The sequence below is a fragment of the Perca flavescens genome, chromosome 17 (genome assembly GCF_004354835.1).
Source record: "Perca flavescens isolate YP-PL-M2 chromosome 17, PFLA_1.0, whole genome shotgun sequence".
NCBI classification, from domain to species: Eukaryota; Metazoa; Chordata; class Actinopteri; order Perciformes; family Percidae; genus Perca; species Perca flavescens.
In genome coordinates, this window is record NC_041347.1 from 12627668 (window position 1) to 12648074 (window position 20407).

Sequence of the window (20407 nt, forward strand, 5' to 3'; positions counted from 1 at the left end):
TGGACTCTTATGAATCCTGAAAGGTTTTGAGCTGATTGGGCAATATACACTTGCGTTACACCCACTTCCTGTTTCGTTGGCGAAACGCACTAAATGGCCGCCCCGCCACGACCATACCCTATGACGAAATTTTTTTCTTTTACTAACTTTTCATCTCTAAGGTCTTAAGATGGCACAGACCAAATTTGAAGTGGATCAGATCAAATCGGCCTTTTCGCCGCTGTCGGTGCTGATGCTCTAATAAAAAATGGTCATTGTAAGACCTGGAAATTAAAACTCTTATTTCAACAAGTGCGACGTGAGATTCAGAAAATAATTTATTAACATTTGTTACACATACATTATTTATTAACACGGGTAAGACCAAAAAATATAAAAAATACTCTTAATCTCCCCTTGTAATCAAGTCAAATGTCTTCAGAGCCTGTCACACCAGTACTGTGATGTTTCAATGTGTGAGGGCAGGTCAATGTGGAAGACCCCCTGTGGGTTAAATGGAGGAGTCTGAGATGGGCTGTTGACCCCTGAGTCGCTTTCAGCATTGGATGCTGCATATTTTGCCTCCAGCTTCTGGACAGGAATTGATGCATGTGGGGGCGTGCCCCCAGCTTTGGGTTTGATGTTTTGAAAGTATTGCAGACGGACCATGTCCCTGCGCTCTCGTGTGCACGGCAGCAGCACAGAGACGTCCTTGCGAAACTTGGAGCTCATGCCGAAGTAGATGAGCGGGTTGTAGAAGCTGGCAGACTTGGCAAAGAGACGGGTCATGATGCTGGTTGTGCTTGGCACATGGAAGCCCCAGGCTGACCACATAGACACCACTGCATATGGGGACCAGGCCATGATGAAAGCAGTGCAGATTACAATGGAAATCTAGAGAGAAACATGAGGGAACAATTGTCAGGACGTGAGTATAGTTAGAGCAGATTTATTGCAGACAGGACACTTTTAAGCAGAGCTTTAAAGAGTCTCATTTTACTTTTCCAATCAAGTCTCTCTAATAAAAACCTGGGAAATAAACTTGAATTTTTTTCCCCTACCCTTGTGACGTCTCTCTCCACCCTCTTTTGACGGGTGGTGATGAAACCATCAGCTGACATGGCGTTAGCGCTTTTCACTTTGTTGATAATGGAGACGTAGGCGAAGAGCATGATCATCACAGGGATGAAAAAGCAGAAGATGAGGATGGAGATGATGTAGGACTTGTGGATGGTGGAGTAATTGGCTTTGGACCAGTCCACCTCACAGGTGCCATAACCTCGATCTAAGGAACAGAAGACACAGAGGTCAGATCAAGGCTTTGAATGTAAAAGTCGTATACGCCTTTCTTTTGTTAGAACAGTGTGCGAGAACAGACCTGTGTAGCTGCCCCAGCCCAGCAGTGGAGCAACAGACCAAAACATCGCTCCGGTCCAAATGCAGATGAGCGATAAGGCAATGGTGTTAATGCTGATACAGTAAGCTGCAGAAACACACAGCAGGATTACAACATAATATTCCCAGGTTATGGAACAGATTGTGTGATAGTTTGTAGTAGTAGTAGTGGTAGTAGTTTGAAAAGGTTAAATGTTATGACCTTGACGAACGCACGACAGAAAAAGTGAGAGGCACTTAAAGATGCAGCATTCTTGACTTGTTATGAATGTCAAGATTGTGACATTTATTGAACAATGATGCCTTTTCTTATAAGAACGGCCTTTGCAAACATCTGCGACTGAAAAGAACCTCTGTTGACAAAGTACACATTGTTTTGTATTCAGGGGGAGAAAGAAAATCAACTTCTGAGCAACGCTCATGTATCTTGTGTCAATAAACCACACAAGAAAAGCAGTACAGTTTATGAAAAAGGATTGGTAACATACAGCGCCTTTGTTGCTATGGGTTACTTAGCTTTGTTAGGCTGAATTACTTTATGTTGTTGCTTGGATACCTACTCAAGTTTACCTGGCCTAAATCCTTTTTATTTGGACATAAAATCCTCTTGCATTTGTATGATTGTATGATTTACATCAATATCTGTTGCCGCTGCAGTAGATGCAGCTGTACTCTGGCACATAATACATTTGATATCTCACCAATGTTCATAGCACAACCACCAATGTAAAAAGAAAACCACACACAGTTTCTATAGCTTGTGTTTTACAGCCACAAACAGTAAAAACTTGTATGCCATGCTGACAACGGTTGCTCAACCTAATTTCCATATAATTAAGACATTCTTCGGCATCAGTTGCACCCGAAAATAGATCACCTCAAGTTAACTTAATGACATGTTGGCAAAATGTAAATGCTGGAGAGAAGTGGTAGTAATTTCCACAGCTAAAGTCGGTAATAAGGTTTCTTTAGCAATGAAAAACACACTTCTCTGTCAGATAAGAACTGCTGGAATGTGAGGCGGGCAGAGATGCTGGTCTGAAGCTTTCTTTATGTCCTCTAATTTGAATTTCAGGGAAGTTTGATCTGACCTTTGTTTGGGTGGCATCCCTTGATGTATCTGGTGATGCTGATGACAGTCAAGGTGTTGATGCTTGCAAGGCCAAAGAGCAAGGTGAGGAAGCCATCTACCTGGAAGAAAAGAGAGAGAGTGGTTGGTGAATCATGACCTCACATCTTTATAATGTCTTTGAGTGGATATTGAAGCCTCTGGCATTGATCCATTGCCAGCCTAATGGTTCCAGACCTTTGTCTGCTGAGTTTGTTTTGCTTTGGACTTTATCTCACTTCCTGCCTTTTGGCCAATATGCTTCAGACCCAGAGCATTTCCTCTGATATGAACTGCAAGCTTTTTAACTTGCACGATCAGCAATGGGACATTTTTATTTTATTTTATATTATAGCTGTTATTACATTTTCTTTGATGTCCACAAAAATCTGGTGGAGAAAAAGTTCAATGCATTAAACCATGCAGCTTTTTTAGCATTACATCCATTGTTTGGGAAGATGATCTTTTAATCACAGCTCTCCTTAAAAGGTATTATGCGACTGTGTTTCAGTCTGGCTCCAACTGTGCAAAACCCAGCTCCCTACTGTGCCATTTCCAGGTGACACGGATCAGTTAAGGGCTCTGATCTTCCTTAGTACTAATCCCATTACTGTCAGTCATCACGTTTTTACACGCTCACATTCGACAGATTACTGGACTGAACGTCGGGACCAGAATGATTTTCATTCAGGACATTTTATATTTGTTTTTTTTATAAGAATTTAGGACAAGGACATTAGGACGATGGCTTCTTGAAATTATGTGATTTAATCATCCCAGATCATCTCACAGTTCATAGTGTCTTACCTCTGACTCTATCCAGGTTCAAGAGAAAATATGTGAAATTTGGATCACAGAACAAGTATCATAAAAGTAATGACTTAAAATCAGAGTACTTTTTATACACCTTGTACACTGCTTTGTCAATCATTTCCCTCTATTCCCCTTTGCAACATCAAATGGTCCCAGACTCTATCATATGTCCTGTCCCATAGGGTTTAAAACACAGGGATCTGGCTCAGCTTGCAACTGGTCATGTCCTATCATGCTCCATGCAGTAATCTGCTAATGCTTCTCACATGCCTGTCTCCTTCACCTTCCTGTTCCTCCCCTCCTCTATTTCTGTCACCTCTGACTTGCCCCTCATTTACTTCTGACATCCCTATATGAGCCCACCTCTCCCAGGGGAAGGTGAAATGAGAGGGGCGTACTGTATATATCCCAATATTTCTTCTTCAACTGAAAACCTGAGATTGGACGCTTGAGATCTCAGTGGCTGTACTGAAGTTTAAGAGCAGCAGTCTGCAATTTAAAATATCTTTCTCACTCAGATTTTGGGGTTTACAGTTCTGAGACTGAAAATGTTCTAGTTACACCAGCTTGTTTTCGTTCACTTGCGGATATCACGGTTTCCACCACAGCTTGCCTTGAGCAAGAAAAATACCCTGGATGAATTCCAAGCTAAAGTATGACAACGATTTAATTTCAAGATGAGGCTGTGGAAGAAGGAAAACATAAAGTCTTAGAAATTACACACATCTCATCTGTTTATTTAATACAGATTACATTTCAAAATTCAGCAACATAAGAACATATGATTAAATCATGCAATCATGTCTCTTTTTTGCTTCCCGTTTGGTTGTTGACAGGTGCCACACTGGTTGAAGAGTTTCCTCCATTTAAAGGCCTCCACAGTGGTAATCTTATTACAGATTTAACCTCCAGCCCACATGGCTACTAGCATAATCCCTTGCACACGCACACGCACACGCACACACACACACACACACACGCACACACACACACACACACACACACACACACACACACACACACACACACACACACACACACACACACACACACACACACACACACACAGATTCCTTTAATGTGCTTCATTAATTGGGATTGGCCCAAGAGAGCAGAAGTATGAGTTTCTTGCAACTCTGCACAGTCATCACTTTTAGACCATTTCAAACCAGCGTTCCAGGGATTTGACTAATTGTTAATGCTGCAAAATGCACCACAATATACAGTAAGATTTGGTGGAAAATACATATAGAATATTACAGTATTACATAATAACGTAATAAGTGACTCTTTTAAATTGAACTCTCTATATCAAGCATTTTCTTGGCGTGGCTTTTACCTGGCATGTCCAGATGGAAGTGATCAAATACCCATCATCCTTGAAGATATTGAATATCTCTAGGATCCCTCTGGAGTAGCCGAATATGGAGATGCTGGCATCAGAGATGGCAAGATTTAAAGTGAGGAAATCTGTTGACTGAAGCGAGGCCCGTTGTCTGTACAGGACAAACATCACTAAACTGTTTCCAAACCAGGACAGCCATCCTACAAAGAGACAAACATACAGCATATTTAGTGAATATTTAGTCACCCACATACTGTTTGGTATAGTATAGTATAGTATAGTTTAGTAGGGTAAAGTATAGTATGGTATGGTATGTTATGTTATGGTATAGTATAGTATAGTATGTATAGTATGGTATGGTATGGTATGGTATGGTTTGGTGTGTTTTAGTATGGTATGGTATGGTATGGTATGGTATGGTGTGGTATGGTATAGTATAGAATAGTATAGTAGAGTATGGTATGCAATGGTATACTCTAGTATAGTATGGTATGGTATGGTATTGTATAGTATAATAAGGTATGGTACAGTATAGTATAATATAGTATGGTATAGTAGAGTATAGTATGGAATGGTATACTCTAGTATAGTATGGTATGGTATTGTATAGTATAGTAAGGTATAGTATAGTATAGTATGGTATGGTATAGTAGAGTATAGTAGAGTAGAACATATATAGTATATTGTAGTATAGTATGGTATGGTATAGTAGAATAGAGTATGTAGAGTAGAACATGGTATAGTATAGTGTAGTTTAGTATGGTATGGTATGGTATTGTATAGTATAGTAAGGTATAGTATAGTATGATATGGTATAGTAGAGTAGAGTATAGTAGAGTAGAACATAGTATAGTATAGTGTAGTATAGTATGGTATGGTATAGTAGAGTATAGTATGGAATGGTATCTCTAGTATAGTATGGTATGGTATTGTATTGTATAGTATAGTATAGTAAGGTATAGTGAAGTATAGTATGGTATAGTTTAGTTTGTGTATAGTAGAGTAGAACAAGGTATAGTATAGTGTTGTATAGTATAGTATGGTATAGTATAGTAAAGTTGGATAGTAGATTTATGTAGATAATTGTATTGTATTGCAAAGTAGAGTATACAAATGTGGATCACATCATTTTATAGTACAGTAAAATAAAATAGAGTAGAGAAGAGTAGAACAAATTATAGAGTGTAGAGTACAGTATAGTAGCAGATTTGGGTAGAGTATTGTATAGTATAGTAAAATACAACAGAGTAGAGAATTGTATAGTATAGTAATAGATTTGTATAGTATATATAAGATCACTAATCTGATTTATCTGAAGTTTAGTACAATAGCGTAGAAAAGTGTTATCATACTATATTATAGCATAGTATAGTATAATGCAAAATAATAATACAGTAGATTGTAGCACCTGGAATTGTAACCATGTCTTTTTAAAGTTTAGTATAGTGGAGCAGAGACGTGTATGTACAGTATACAGTGTTGTATAGTATAATATACAAATGTGGACCACATAATTCCATTGTATAGTAGAGTAGAGTAGAGTAGAGTAGAGAGGAGCAGAACAGAACATTGTAGAGAGCGTAGAGTATTGCAGGGTATAGTGAACTGTGCTGTTGGGATATGGTGCTTAAAAGAATCTAAAATTGTACAAACCATACAGAGTAGAGCTAGACGATGTTTGCTGCAGGTTCATAGATTTGCTCCCATTCTGTCAATTCATGGAGGCATTGGCAGGGTACCAGGACCAGCACAACATAGTTATACAGTATGCATGACACAATCAAATTTCATGCATTTATTCATTCTGTATAGTATAGTATAGTATAGTATAGTATAGTATATTACAGTGTCGTATAGAGTAAGTAGAGGCAATAGAGTGGGGCATAGTAGAGTAGAGTTAAGTAGAGTAGATTGTTATATTATGTTGTATTGCATTGTTTCTAGTTCCTGACATCTATCATTGTGTTAGCTGCTAAACTACTAAATGTAATAATAAGCCTATAGAATAGAGATCGGTATAGTGGAACTTCTCTGGGGTTAAACTGCAGCCGCGAAAATCCAAGAGAATCCCTTGTCTTACACAAATCTCTCAGCTGCATTAGTTGACGTGGACCAACTGGACCAAACTGTCTGTGTCAGTGGTGCACTGGCCTTTGGAACCATGAGGAACAACAGTCATTGACTCCTTAATAATGTGTAACTCTTCCTTGCTAGTGTTCGTCCTAAGGGATTTAAAGGACAAAACTATTTTGAGAGGGTTTTGTGCTACAGTCAGTGCTACATAGTTATGGAAGTCAAAACAAGTTTGAAACTAAAAGAAAATATTTTAAGCATTTTGTCAGTAGTTTATATATATGCTCTTTCATATACATTAATCTAGGGTACGTTTCAGTAGTATAATGTACAATGATTAATATTTTTTGCATGGGCATTCTTCATGAATCAAATGCTGCAACCTTACATTTCAAGCTATATTATATTCCAGTATAATGGTTGACTTACCCAACAGTATCAGATAGACTCCAATGATGGTCTCTCCTTGTTCGGACAGAGGGGGCTCTGTATGCAGAGTACTGAGGTTATTATTCCTCCATGGAATATTTACGACCTTCACAGGAAAACCCTTCAATGCTATTTCCATGGCCTGAGTTTTGATGCCAAGGCATGAATCCTTGCTGTCCTGTACAGTAGCTCTGCTCTCCCTTGCTTTCAACTGTGTTTCACCCAAAGGAATGACCAGTCAGTCGTTTTAAATCCAGCTTAGACGCAGTCACTAATACCTCACCACTCACTGTCCAAATGATTGCACCTGTAATCCTATCTAGTCCTTAGAAACTAAGCAGATAAAGATTTTGGGTGGAAATCCAAGCCAACAGGGAAATGTCTAGTCAGCTATGGACCACTAATAGAAATTATCTCTGGTGGGACTTCATTTAGCTTAAATTAATTAAAGTCCTTAGAGAATCATCTCACACAAAGACTCCTTAAAGTCCTCAGCAGAGTCCAAGTCTACCATTGCTGAACTTTTTTAATAAATTACAAACTGCCCCCTTTGCAAATGCTGATATTTGTTAATCGTTTATTTTCCTGCTGCTGTTTTCCAAGAATATTTTATGTGAATGCAATTGTGTTGAATAGTCAACTCGGAAGTTGGATGTTGAACTTTTCCATCAAGACATCAATACAGAATAAGGATTAAAGTTATACAGTATGTCCAACTTTCCGCCAAATCCATTTGTAACATTAATTAATAAACAAAAAACATTGAACATTGTCTTTCAAACGAAATCTTTTATTTCTAAGTGCCCAATGAGGAGTTTATGAAATGTCCAAATTTGTTTTATCTGAGTTTAGCTCAGCTTATATAAACATTAAATATTATATAAATATTAGGGTTTCTAAAAAATTACTTTAATTGATATGTTAATATGAAGCTAAAGCCAGCAGCCAGTTAGCTTAGCTTAGCACAAAGACTGGAAACATTCTCATAGTTACAATACACGTATCGATCTTCTCAGCTAACTTTGCAAGAAATCCTAAAAGCGCGTATCCCAAAATGTCTGTTCCAAATCTCACAAATATTCTTAACAATTTAATTTAAGAAATATTCATAAATTGTATGTTCAAAGGCCCTACAGACCAGCATTGGGAAACATCTTGTCACTTTATATTGTCTGGAGGCAGTGTGTAACAGCGTTGGTGAACAAGCTGTTCAGTCTGGCAACAATTTACGTCATCCTAAACATTCAAAACAATCCCTTTATACTGCGAAAATCTCTGCGAAAGAGTCCTGCACCAGTGATTACAAGCCGGCACCTCCTCTCCAGAGACATGTTCTAGTTTTCACTAATCACTTCCATTTAGAAAAGGGTCATGCAGGTGATAACTTTAGACCTGCCAGTGTGACTGCATTTAGCTAAAATGTAGAGCACATTCATCTAAATGTAAACTGAGGACAGAAGTATCATTTGAAGTATAATGAAGTCAGTGTGAACTGTGCGTGCTGACATATTCACTGCGCTCTGATGTCAGTGTGAGAGCATGTGAAAGCCTTCCATATGATTTACAGTATTACAGTCAGAAACAAGAATCTATTAGAAGAGAGTTTGTGGATTTCACTAACAAATGCTGGTCAGGTTTTATTGATTAAAAACCTTTTGTTGTGTGTAAACTTAGAATTGCACCACATCTCCCCTCCTCCAGCCTTCTCCTCTTCACAGTGAGCTTCTCTGTGGCAACACACCTACCGAAGTGGGTAACCTGAACCGCTCCCCTCGGTCTGTGTTTAGATCACAGTGTGGACCTTGTTTCCCTCCTCTGGACGCCACAGAGCAGCTCTGCTGGCCCTCAGGATGTGGAGGGAAGGGCAGCCGCTGCTGCTGCTGCTGCTGCCAGATGCCTCGATGCTTCCGAGTCCTCCTCATCAAACCTTTTCTTTGAGCCTCTGAAAGCCAGTTAGGAGAGAGTGATGGAGCTGAGGGGAAAATGAACCTCTGACCCCAACTGTCACCCGTCCAGCAGCAAACACTGAATCCAGTCATCACTCACTCCCACCTTCACCCAGCACCCAGAGACGCCACACGACACAAGTTTCAGCTCTGCAGTGATCCCTGTATGCAGCCCTGAGAGGGGGTTTCTGATGCCTCTGTGGTATGAGTCTTCTGGTTAAAGTGGATAATGTGATAATGGTTGTGGGAGGCATCGTGCATAAACCTCATGGCACTACTCACAGTGCCAGATGTTGAGGTGCTAGACTTTACTGCAAGAAAAGTATGTTAACGTAATTGAAGAATGATCTTCACACCTACAGTTGTTTAGAATGCCATCCTCTTACAGGGAAAGTGAGGAGATTAGATTAGTCTGGCAGCAAGCGTGCAGCGCTTCTCGTGCCGTCAGTGTTGAAGACAGCTGCTACTGAGATTACACTGTTGCTAAATTAACAGGTCAAAGGCCAATGAGGAACCTGCACTCAGCAGCAAGAAATCTGTGACCTTCAACAGCAAACATAAGACAAGTGTGTTAAGGCAGGATCTAGCAATCAGTCCATAGTCGTCCAGACATTTATGCTCTGTTTTTTGGCAAACATCCGTCTTTAAACATTTTACATATCCGGTTTGCAAAGCTAAGCACAAAGCAGTGACACGTACTGTACACTGTACAATGCTCAGGTGTTAGCATGTTACGGGAAGACATCAAGATTTGCTTAACTGATGTGGCGTGTGTGTGTGTGTGTGTGTGTGTGTGTGTGTGCGTGTGTGTGTGTGTGTGTATGAAGCTTGGCGATTACAGTGCAGCCACAGTGGGCCACTGTATCATTAGGCTTATAATGATTACTCTCTCTCTCTTTCCCTCTGTGTGTGGAGCGAAGCCTGGGATGTGAGGTTAAAAGCTCATACGTTTCCAAATGGAAAATCACAGACACACATACTATTATGAAGGTGTGTGTTAAAGGCTACGAGCTGTCTGAGGGCAACAAAGCCTCTCTTCACAGAGGACACAGGCTACACCAGGTCAAGAGACCAATACAGGATCTGCTCAAAAAGGTCCACACACTTGCTCTCTCCCTGTCACTGAACGAGACACACAGGGACTGCTTGTATGAAGGCTCCACACAGTATGGAAGTAAATGGCTTGCCTGTCATTTTTGGGGTCAATCTGTGCATGATATTGGTAAAGTATGTCCTTTACAGCAGTAACATTTCTATACTTCTTTTTAGTTCACAGTTATTTAAAGACACAATATTTTGGCCAACATGGCCTCCAGTTGTCAAGAGAAAGTCTGTCCAAATCTGGTCTTTTTTGTTGCCTCTATAGAGGCTTGTAGACTTGTTACTTCTTAACATAAGGATCTCAAATCTGCTCTAAATGAGTTTTGATGTAAAAATAAAAATACAAAAATGAATAAAATGTACCTTTACCAGAAACAGGATGACTAATTTAAAGCAACATCCAGCTGGCTCACAGGTGAAGATGGCATAGGTCCAGTAACAAAATCCTATAAACCACTTCTGCCTGCCCACAGCATGTTCACACCTTCTTCTCAAAGGGTTTGAATCGCTTCGGAGTAACATTGGTTCTCAGAAGTGGGCCCAATTGTTGTTATTTTACAACCCGTCATGTTAATGTGTAAGCTTGATGATACAATATTACAACAAATGCATGATGTTGCGCATACAAAGTCCACAGGAAAGTCTACATTCCTTTGAATTATTAAGTCAGACTTTATATGTAAGGTAAGATCTGGACAGTGTGATAAACCCACTCTGGAGATTCATGGTACAGCTCTGAGATTCTTGAAATGCTACTCGTAAGTCAAAAGTTTGTAAAATCCCTCAGTGAAGCGCACAGTTCATGCAGTGACTTTACCACAAGTACAAAGACTGGACTGTGTTTCCTTTTACCCCCTGCACCAAAACAGGTCTCTGCCCTGACAAAGCAAGCTTGCAGCAGCAGAGGTTACTGCTTAAAATATAATTACTTGAAAACAAGTGCATGGTGTTACAAAAGCTTTTGTTTTGCTGTCTACAACTTTAACACAGGAAAAGCACTATTAAATTCAGGAGAAAGTGGCTGCACTGTTATCTCACATGCTTTTTGCATAATACCCCATAATAAACCCAATAGGAAAATAATAGATTAATGGCGTAGTATGCATTTAAAAGCAAATTAGTGAACACAGGCTCTGTGTCGAGCCCAATGAGCGATGTGGATTGGTTTTGTGGCTCAAGATCTTTGGCTCTAAACCACATGCAAACATTTATTTGGGCACTGCATCCACTTTGCAATTTCTTGTCCAGAGTCTGTTTGTTTAAGCAGGTAAGTTATGTAAGTAGTTCTTATTGAGGGCTGAATACACGCCATTCCCGAAGGGGTCTGCACATCAGTTTTGACACGAAGGGATATTTTGCCAAAATATGAATGCGGAAATGTAAATCCGCAGACAAAACTCTACTTCCTGTTAGGATATGGAAACAATTTAATACAGAAGGTCTTTTCCAAAGGAAAACTAAAGCACACACTCATACCTTCAGAGATAGAAAGAGGGATCTTTAATTGACACCCTTTCTGCCTGGCCAACTGTTTTGATGCCTGACAGACAGACAGACAGACAGACAGACAGACAGACAGACAGACAGACAGAAAACTGCTTGGCACCCTGGAGAGAGCTCTTTGTATCAGCTTCCTTGGTGTGAGTAAAAGGTTTGTGCTCAGACACTGGACTCTCCTCTGACCTTCTCATGGTGTGTGTGTCCATTGTCATGCATTCTGGTAGCGTCGTGGGGACTTTGGAGAAGCGGGGCCTCGAGTTTTATTTGCATAAAGTTTAATCCAGCCAATTTTATGCAAATGAGGAGCGGCTTTGTTGATCTGAAATAAAGACAGATTCAGCAACTGCATGGGCTATTTCTCAGTTAAAATGTTTTCAGAAACATGTTTCGGTTAACTATTTTTTGTAAAATAAAAGATCGTATTCCAAACAACCCGCGATTATGGTCTGATTCATTTAGGGGATTGATCCTGTGCCGCTGGAAGATCCGCTGGATGTCCCTCATTTTTGTCCATCATGCATTATTTGTGTTGGCATTCTAAACTTCGGTCGATTTATGAGGACTATGGTTAACTGCTTCTCAGATCTCTGTATGGTAAATCCAGACAGCTAGCTAGACTATCTTTCCATGTTCCACCAAAACAAGTTCCTTCCCGAGGCTATTTTGCAGAGGCAGCGTTATTGCGTCCGGTGCTAAGGCGATTGTGATTGGTTTAAAGAAATGCCAAGAAACCAGAGCATGTTTTTCTCCCATCCTGGAATGCGGTGTGGACTAGCCAGATCTTCCTACCCAGCGCTTTGAAGGTATAGGTCTAGCAATGCGAGACTAGTGACCTATAGCTGCACTGAGGAGCTGCAGATGCAGGAGCCTGACACACTGAGCTATTACACTGCAGATCTCTATGGAGCCCACCTGTCCCCCAGCCTGATGCGTTGCAACACATGAGCGCCTCTGTCAATGGCAGAAGGAGTAAACAGTCTTGAAACTGTCAGTCAAGATCAAAGTCACATCACACAAGCATTTCAAATCTCCTTAAAAAAGCGTGACCCTGTTAACAACTTGGACGTTCTCAGCAGTCCAGACGCCCCATCAGGGTCACTGAGTTGACCTTGGTGTGATAGGAGGTTAGTGGGTTGCACCATTATCCTCTCCCTCAGCAAAAACTTGTTATCTCTAAAGATGACACTCAGATGACCCGTGACACATGCCTGTTTGAGCCTAATTAAGAAGGAACACAACCATTTTCAAACTGACCTGCTGACTGCTGGGTGAATGTGGCCCCTTCAAGGCCCCTTTAAAGCCTCTGGTTATCAAAAGAACATTATAGAAATGTGAATGCACCAAACCAACTGAATCACCCTATTCATGCTTTTAGAAAGTCTGTTCATTTACACATTGTGCTTATTCACAATTAGGGTCACAGAGGACTGGAGTATTGCCAGCAGGCTTTGAATAGACAGTTATTATTCAAACACATAACATGTCATTTAGGGAATAGTTTAATATTTTGGGAAATATGCTCATTCACTCTCAAGAGTTAGATGAGAAGATTGGCTTCATCTAACTCTCAGCAAGTATCAAACTATTCTTTTAAAATGTTAAGTCTACCCGACTTACATGTCTAGAAGCAAATGAGAACATACGTCGTCATGGAAAACCAAATACATTTGGATTTCTGTTTATTGATCACACAAAGGTCCACTGATCCCCGTGGAGAAAATAGGTCATTACAGTGACAGCGATAGACACTAGAAAAATACAAAGCAGTGACAACAATGCAAAAACAATCACAACCAAAGGACATATTAAGCCTAAATTCAAAATGATCTATCATACACGGCATATACACATGATGTATATATACATGATAAATATGTACAGGTGAGGTGCACAGGGAACAGGTAATAAATGTGCATGCATGTGGTACAAAGATGGATAGATGCACATGCACATGGTGAATATAGGGAAACAAGTTCGTCTTTTCAGCCTTTTTCTCTATAGTTCATTTCCATATGTGAAGGAAAATCTTCCGGAGCCTGGTCTTACTTGAAAGGAAGTGCTTCCATGACCACCTGGACAACATACCAGATGGTTTGTATAGTGACTCACTTAAGCATTCAACGCCCAGCTGTAGAACACCTGGCAAGATCTGGGCTTCCACTCAAAATACCAGCCACATGGTATTGTATGTTAACAGTGTCTGATGCTGATAGAACTGATGAGCCAACAGATCAAATACTCCGACTAATCTCCCTTGTCTCAATTAAAATCTGTCTAATCAGTTCTCACAATCTGGTTTGAATCCCAGTCCAGATTTACCTGTCTCATTAATCGCGAAAGTAACACAACATAAAAATCTGAGCTGTCATAAATCTGAGTGATGAAAGGAGAAGGAGGAAGGATAGAATCAATTACCTCATCCTTTCAGGATTCCAGTGGCGTATGTCCAATAAATAATGCCTCCTGGTATTACATCAGCCTAGTTATTAATCTGATCACAGTTAGTAACTGTAAATGTAAAAATCAGATACAACTTCATAGCTGATATATTTTCATTACTTAGCTCACTTTCCTCACATTTAGATCAGAAATTTGTGAAAACAAAATGTTATATGCAATTGTCAACAATATGTTCATAAAAGTAAAACAAAAAGTTTAAGTTGATATGGCAAACTTGTAAGTAAACGGTTGCTTATTCACACATCCAGCAGTCACTTAGCAACATTATCATTTATTTGGAGTCATGTTTCTAGCCACCTGGTTAATGGAAATCCAATATTCACCCTTTTTCAGCTCTGTTTTTGGTCTCTACCAACTCCTAGAGAAATATCTGGCTCTTTAGCTGCTAGATGTTTCACTATGTTCACCAGCTAGTTGCTAACTGTGTCTGTGTGCCCTTTGATGCTGAGCAGGTAGTGTACAGTGTGTTTTTAGAGCTTTTTCGCTATAAAAAAAACTGCCTGCTGTAGCCCAACACTATGAGAGCAGTTAGAGTGAACCAAAACAGTAAGTTACGGCCCGTACAGCTAAACAATGAGCTAAAACTCATTCTTAAGCTCAGAGTGGAGCTGCAGATTCAGGTGATGATTCTCTGTAGGTTCACCGCTACGAGTGACCCATAGTCAAATTGTTGTTCAATGCTCTGAAAATCCTCATAATCACAGAAAACTGCCATGTGTGACACAAGTGCTTTTCCTTAATGCTTATTAATGCTCTTTCAAGATTTTTAAATACACCTCTCACTGTGGTAACAAGCTCTATGACTGCCAGGCTTGAGTGACTATGCAATATGATGCCAGTTATCAGTAGTGCCACTGGGCACATTGCAGAGGTTAATTCACACTTTACTTTAATTATACAGTGATTTACACAGGTTGCTGCAATAGTGCACATTAAACTTTATAATCCTACGTGCTGCGCTAACCTATGATATATCAAAACCGACAACTTAAACACCTGATAATCACTGCAGTCACTTACTAGTTGATCTTTTCTTCCAGTACCACATGAGGTAGTCAAAATAGTATCAGTTAAAAAGTAGTTTCCAGATCAAGCTTTATCTGTGACTCAGCCCATATATTTATCCTCAGTGACATACTATACTGTATGTGTAAAGTTGAGTTTGCTTTTTAACTCAGTCTATGTTTACTGTGCCCCAAAGTTAAATCCTGAATCACTGTGAAAGATGATGTGATAGATTTTCAAAACAACATCTCAGAGGGACCCCATCCCCCAGCATACACATCATGGTCTGATGCTGTGGATAAGGAGGCCTCTGTTTTACAGCTCAGGCTCAAGCACAGAGCCTGATCCTGCAGGCAGCTATTCCTTGTAATACAAACTGAAGAGTTCATTCCACAAAGCAAATATAAATATGTTTGCATGAAAATGGGAAATATTCGTATTCAAATCACGTTACCCCACACTGCTCACACTTGCACATGAGTGACGACTTGTGATTGGATCTCACCTCCCTGCTCTATATGCAAATAAACATACATTATTTCCGACAAAGACCAAAGGCATTGTTGTTTTTAACCGGCGGGAGGCAGCAAAGCACTTCCAGTGCCTAGTCTGCCGGAAATTAAAAGAAGAAAAAGAAGAAATCTAAACAATACAGACTGGGTCTATTCCTTGGTGTATTCAGGGGCAGATTTCAATGTCCCAGTTGCGATAAAAATCTTCCACTTTCCGTTGACTCGTCATACTGACTCTTCGGCCCAAATGGAAGTAGACAGTGTGTTATGTGTGTACTCCATCCACCAGAATCCACTTTGCTTGTTGTTTGGCCAGTTGTTGCATTTTAATATGACGCATTTGGTGGCATGTGAATGAGTACGTACTCATGCTTAGGGGACGTCAGTTGAGTCGGCGGTCCTTTAATGTGGCCCAGGACACATTTGCGTACACACTGCTAAAAGAATGTGGGGCCATATGCGTCTTGTACCTAGAGCTGTCCACTTGTGATGGTCAGATCACCCAAGACGCATGTTAATGCCAGGTGTGAACAGGGCCAAAGTGACACAATACCACAAAATGCCGGCTGTGCTGTGAGACGCTGTGTGATGCTGTCGGACACAGAGATGAAAGAGCTTCAGGCCTGTTCCTGGGCCTGTGGCCAAGACAGTCTGCTTTAATCAGAATCATCCTGACGAAACTAAACCTCTCCGTGGGCTCTTTCACCAGGACGTCTTTGATAGATTTTGATGTCCAGCACAAATGGACACTAATGTGTGATCAAATGCTTAAAAATACAGTATGTTGAATGAATCATGATGAAAAGGCACACATGATCATCTACTGGTGATCACATGACGCGCATGATGAGGGAATGTACAATGTGAAAAGTTTGAGCTTCTAAAGAGACATTTCTTTTGCTCTTTGGTTTTGTTGTCGTGGACTGAAGTCGTATTACACGTCACATTTCATATTTATAAATAACCTTGCTTTCTATGTTTTATTTTAGATCACTGAAGGAGGCTTACAGTATAAATGCCAACATGTTCGGATCTGCAAACCTGTTACTCTGCAAATTGCTTCAGTCCTGTTCTATTGCTAATGCCAATTCAGGAATGTGTGTTTTGCTTAACTCTCTCAATACCTGCCAGAGCAAATCATATTTAAGAGGCCTACATTTAATTGCTTTCATCTTTGCTAAAAATTCTGGACCCTGTACATAGGCATTCTCTATGGACCCCTCACGGCATCCACAGCTATTTATTATAGTATCTTTATATACTCAGTCCCCTTTTTTCCAATAGTCAAAAATAACAACATTCACATCAGCCTCAACTGTACTTGTGTGTTTTGTGTTAATTAGCAAATGTTAGCATGCTTACAAGCTAAACTAAGATGGTGAAGATGGTAAATATTATACCTGCTAAACATGCATGCTAAGCGTGTTGGCATTGCCATTGTGAGCATGTTAGCATGCTAATGTTAGCATTTAGCTTAAGGCACCACTGTGCTAAAGTACAGCCTGACAGAGCTGCTAGCATGACTGTAGAGTGTAGTTTATGGCTGTGGCACCATAATCACCCCCTTGTTCACTAATTTATTGCTCCCTATATAGTGGGCACTCAACAGTTTACCCAATTGAGCAGTAGGCTACTTATCATCATTATGCATCATTAGCTGTAGAGTCAATGGATATTTTCGCACATTAAAGGTGCAGCACATTGCATCGTAAGGGTCTAAGCAGAAAGTACTACATTCTACTACTTTTCAGCGCATTGTGGAGCTTTTGAGGGCATTATTTAGTGGATACATTTACACACTCAAAATGTTGAAACTAAAATAAAATGACGGAACATAAATGTAGTGCACTAATAGAAAATAGGGAGTGAAATTTGGACAAGGCTATGATTGACCTGACCTGATTAAGGACTCTTAACAATGTCATGCGTGAGTTCACCAAAGTGCAGCTTAAGTTCACCATCACTGTTGATTATTTGCCAGGTAACTATATATTAACCTTAAATATAACATGATATATAATATGATCATCATAAGATCACCTTTTTTTAAATATTAGTTGTTTTTAATCTCTAAAACTCTAAGGGCAGGGTTCATACTAACCAAGTAGTGTGAGATGAGAATGGGCTGGTTGTCTAATTGCTGCACAGTGAACCTGCCCGGGGTCAGAGGTGGAGCCAAATCATCACTCCTGTCCTCACATGAATGACCCGAGGGAAGGGCAACAAAGATATGGAAAAAAAGGAGGACAATGGGAGCGAGAAAAGCGGTATTACAGACAGACAGAGCATTATTCTTGTGAAAATGCTCAGCCCTCACTGCACTTTCACTTTTCATCAAGTGTTTTGGCTGCACACGAGCTGAAGGAATGCACCGCGGGGCAGCCTACAGCTCACCGTGACAGTGCACTGTTTCCCTCAACATCGTTTCCCCACCCATCCCTGTGTCAAACCCACGTCTCAACATGTCCCCCTCTGTCCAAGGCCAATGTGTTTCCTGAGCATCATCTGGGGAGAATATATGTCCATGCTAAGGACATCACTATTCTTGTACATTAAACACAACCTTTTTGTTTAGAGGGCCATCCGGATGTGAGTCTGAAAACAGACCTTTTGGAGTTTTGTGTTGACAAGTTGCACTGACTCAAATCTCATTCATCTGCATAGTTTCTATGAAATGAAAAGCAAGGGTTTGGCTCTTGAACTGGTGACTGAGATTAATAGCTTTGCAGGTCATGTGCAGGCATGACAGTGTTGGCTCTCCTCTGTCCACCTCAGTCTTTCACAGCTTTGTGGCTGCAGGCTGCAGTGTGAGAGATAATACATAAACTTACATGGGTTCACTCCAAGGTATGCAGACATTGATGAATTCGCTCCAAGAGATTTTCGTTGTTTTTCCAAAACACTTATTTAAAATCACCAGTGGTTTAAAATAATCCACTCCCTCTACTGATCAATTATCTTTATACTTTACATGCTACAACACTTTCTTTTTAATGTTGCTTTTCCACAAGCTGTTTTCCTTCTACACCTTGTAAAAAGGTGCTGGCGTCTCAAATTAGAAGGTGAGGTTGTAAGACCAGCTATTACTGACCTTACCACAGACCTATCACTCTGCAACAGTGAAAATTGAACAGACAGACAGTCAGGTGGTGATTGTAAACTCTTTCCACAAATACAAATCAGGCAGCAAAAAAAAACATCTCTGGGTACCTCTCATTTTAGTTTCATGTCTGGAACTGAGAGTGAATGACACACTTGTTATTTATATTATCTTATTGAAGCTATTCCCAATGCTCCAGGGTGTTATGTCATCGACCATCATCTAGATTTAAAATTATGTAGCATGTAGCTCAGTCAAATCACCTGGTTAAAACCAATTCTTCTTCTTCTTCTTCTTCTTCTTCTTTAAAGTTGAAATATTCCTTTAAACATTTTTTAAGTGTAAACTTCACATTTTCTAGATAACACAGTTTTCCTTATTGCGCCGAGCTAAAGCTGACCAGGTATAAATAAGCCCATGTTCACATATACGTACATATATAAATATATATACCAACACTACATTTTTCCTCTCTCAAACACCCAGCGATACACCCACCATAAATAAACAACGAGCAAGAAAAACAAATGTGCTCATAAAAGACAGATGTTGCCATTGGATACAAGATTAGACTTGGCTTGTAGCCTCCCCTGAGAGAGAAAGATAACCCTCCCAAGGTAAAAGAAGTTGGTATTGGGTGTAGCAGCCAGTGCTGGAGAGTGGACAAACTCAGCTCTGAAGGCTTTCCACTGTGTAGGCCTAAGACCTGAACTACATCTTGAAACTAAGGGTGATAGAAGGGCCAAATCCCAAATTTTGGAGGAAATCCCTTTCCACCAGCTCAATAATTTACAATCAGGCTTTTTTTTAAATAGCTCACAGCCACTTTCCAACACAGTGCTGCATACAGTCAGTCTTTTAGCATCTAATGTACTACTCTAAGGCAGAAAAAAATGTATGTCAGGTTTATAGTTAATACCGCCACAAACTCAAAAATAATCTCAGCAGCCTTGAAGTGAGACACGTGCCTTAACTATAACAAAACCCTCCCATCCACATACTGTTTTCATAATGGGCCACTTGAAGAAACACTCACACTGTTTGCTCAGTCAGTCAGAGGTCCTCACTGTGTTGACTATTATTCTACTCTCTACAGGGTGGGCTATTTCACTGGAGGTATCAAATGATCACCTATTCTGTTTTCCCTTGAGTGGGTGTAGTGGTCGAAGCATCAATGAGCCACTGTGGAGGCACAGGTCTCTGACACGCAACAAAAAAAGGGAAGCTGTCAATCATCTCCGAGGCTTAAACCACCTCAATAATGCTCTGTCCTGTCAGCTTGAAAATGTAAAACCCAACGTGTACATATGATAATTGCTCTCTACTGTAATTACAGGTTATTTTAGAAGTAATTACTTGTAAGAATGTTAAAATTAGGTGATTAGCTCACTTTACCACCTGCATGCATCTATTTTATATTCCAACATGTAAAAGGAAAGTGTGAAAATAAATGGTCTTGCAACTAGTCTGTCATAAAGAACATTTGTTTACTGTGCAGGATGCTCTCAGGGAAGGGCAAACGAAAAGGTGATGACTAAACCCTAATCCCTAACACTCTCCATTCCTGTCTGGCATCATGAAAGAAGTTCTTTAGTCATGACAGGTTAAAAAACACACTCCATCTAACAACTCTCCCCTGAG

General features: G+C 40.1%; 1 protein-coding gene across 1 annotated transcript; it reads right to left on the reverse strand.

Moving 5' to 3' along the window:
• Window positions 1–417: 417 nt before the first annotated feature.
• On the reverse strand, window positions 418–9342 carry LOC114572525 (opsin-5). Its single transcript, XM_028604196.1, has 8 exons — window positions 9195–9342; window positions 8888–9084; window positions 7143–7353; window positions 4635–4840; window positions 2466–2565; window positions 1358–1462; window positions 1041–1264; window positions 418–873 (listed from the first exon to the last, which is right to left on the reverse strand). Exons 1-8 carry the CDS (start codon window positions 9340–9342, stop codon window positions 418–420), a joined length of 1647 nt encoding a protein of 548 aa, XP_028459997.1.
• Window positions 9343–20407: the final 11065 nt, after the last annotated feature.

Coding starts and splice junctions, on each gene's coding strand:
- LOC114572525 (XM_028604196.1), bottom strand. CDS start 9,342: ATGCCTCCCACAACCATTATCACATTATCCACTTTAACCAGAAGACTC. Junction 4,841..7,142: donor AGTCTATCTGATACTGTTGG/GTAAGTCAACCA, acceptor GTCTCTTTGTAG/GATGGCTGTCCTGGTTTGGA. Junction 1,463..2,465: donor GGGATGCCACCCAAACAAAG/GTCAGATCAAAC, acceptor GTGTTTCTGCAG/CTTACTGTATCAGCATTAAC.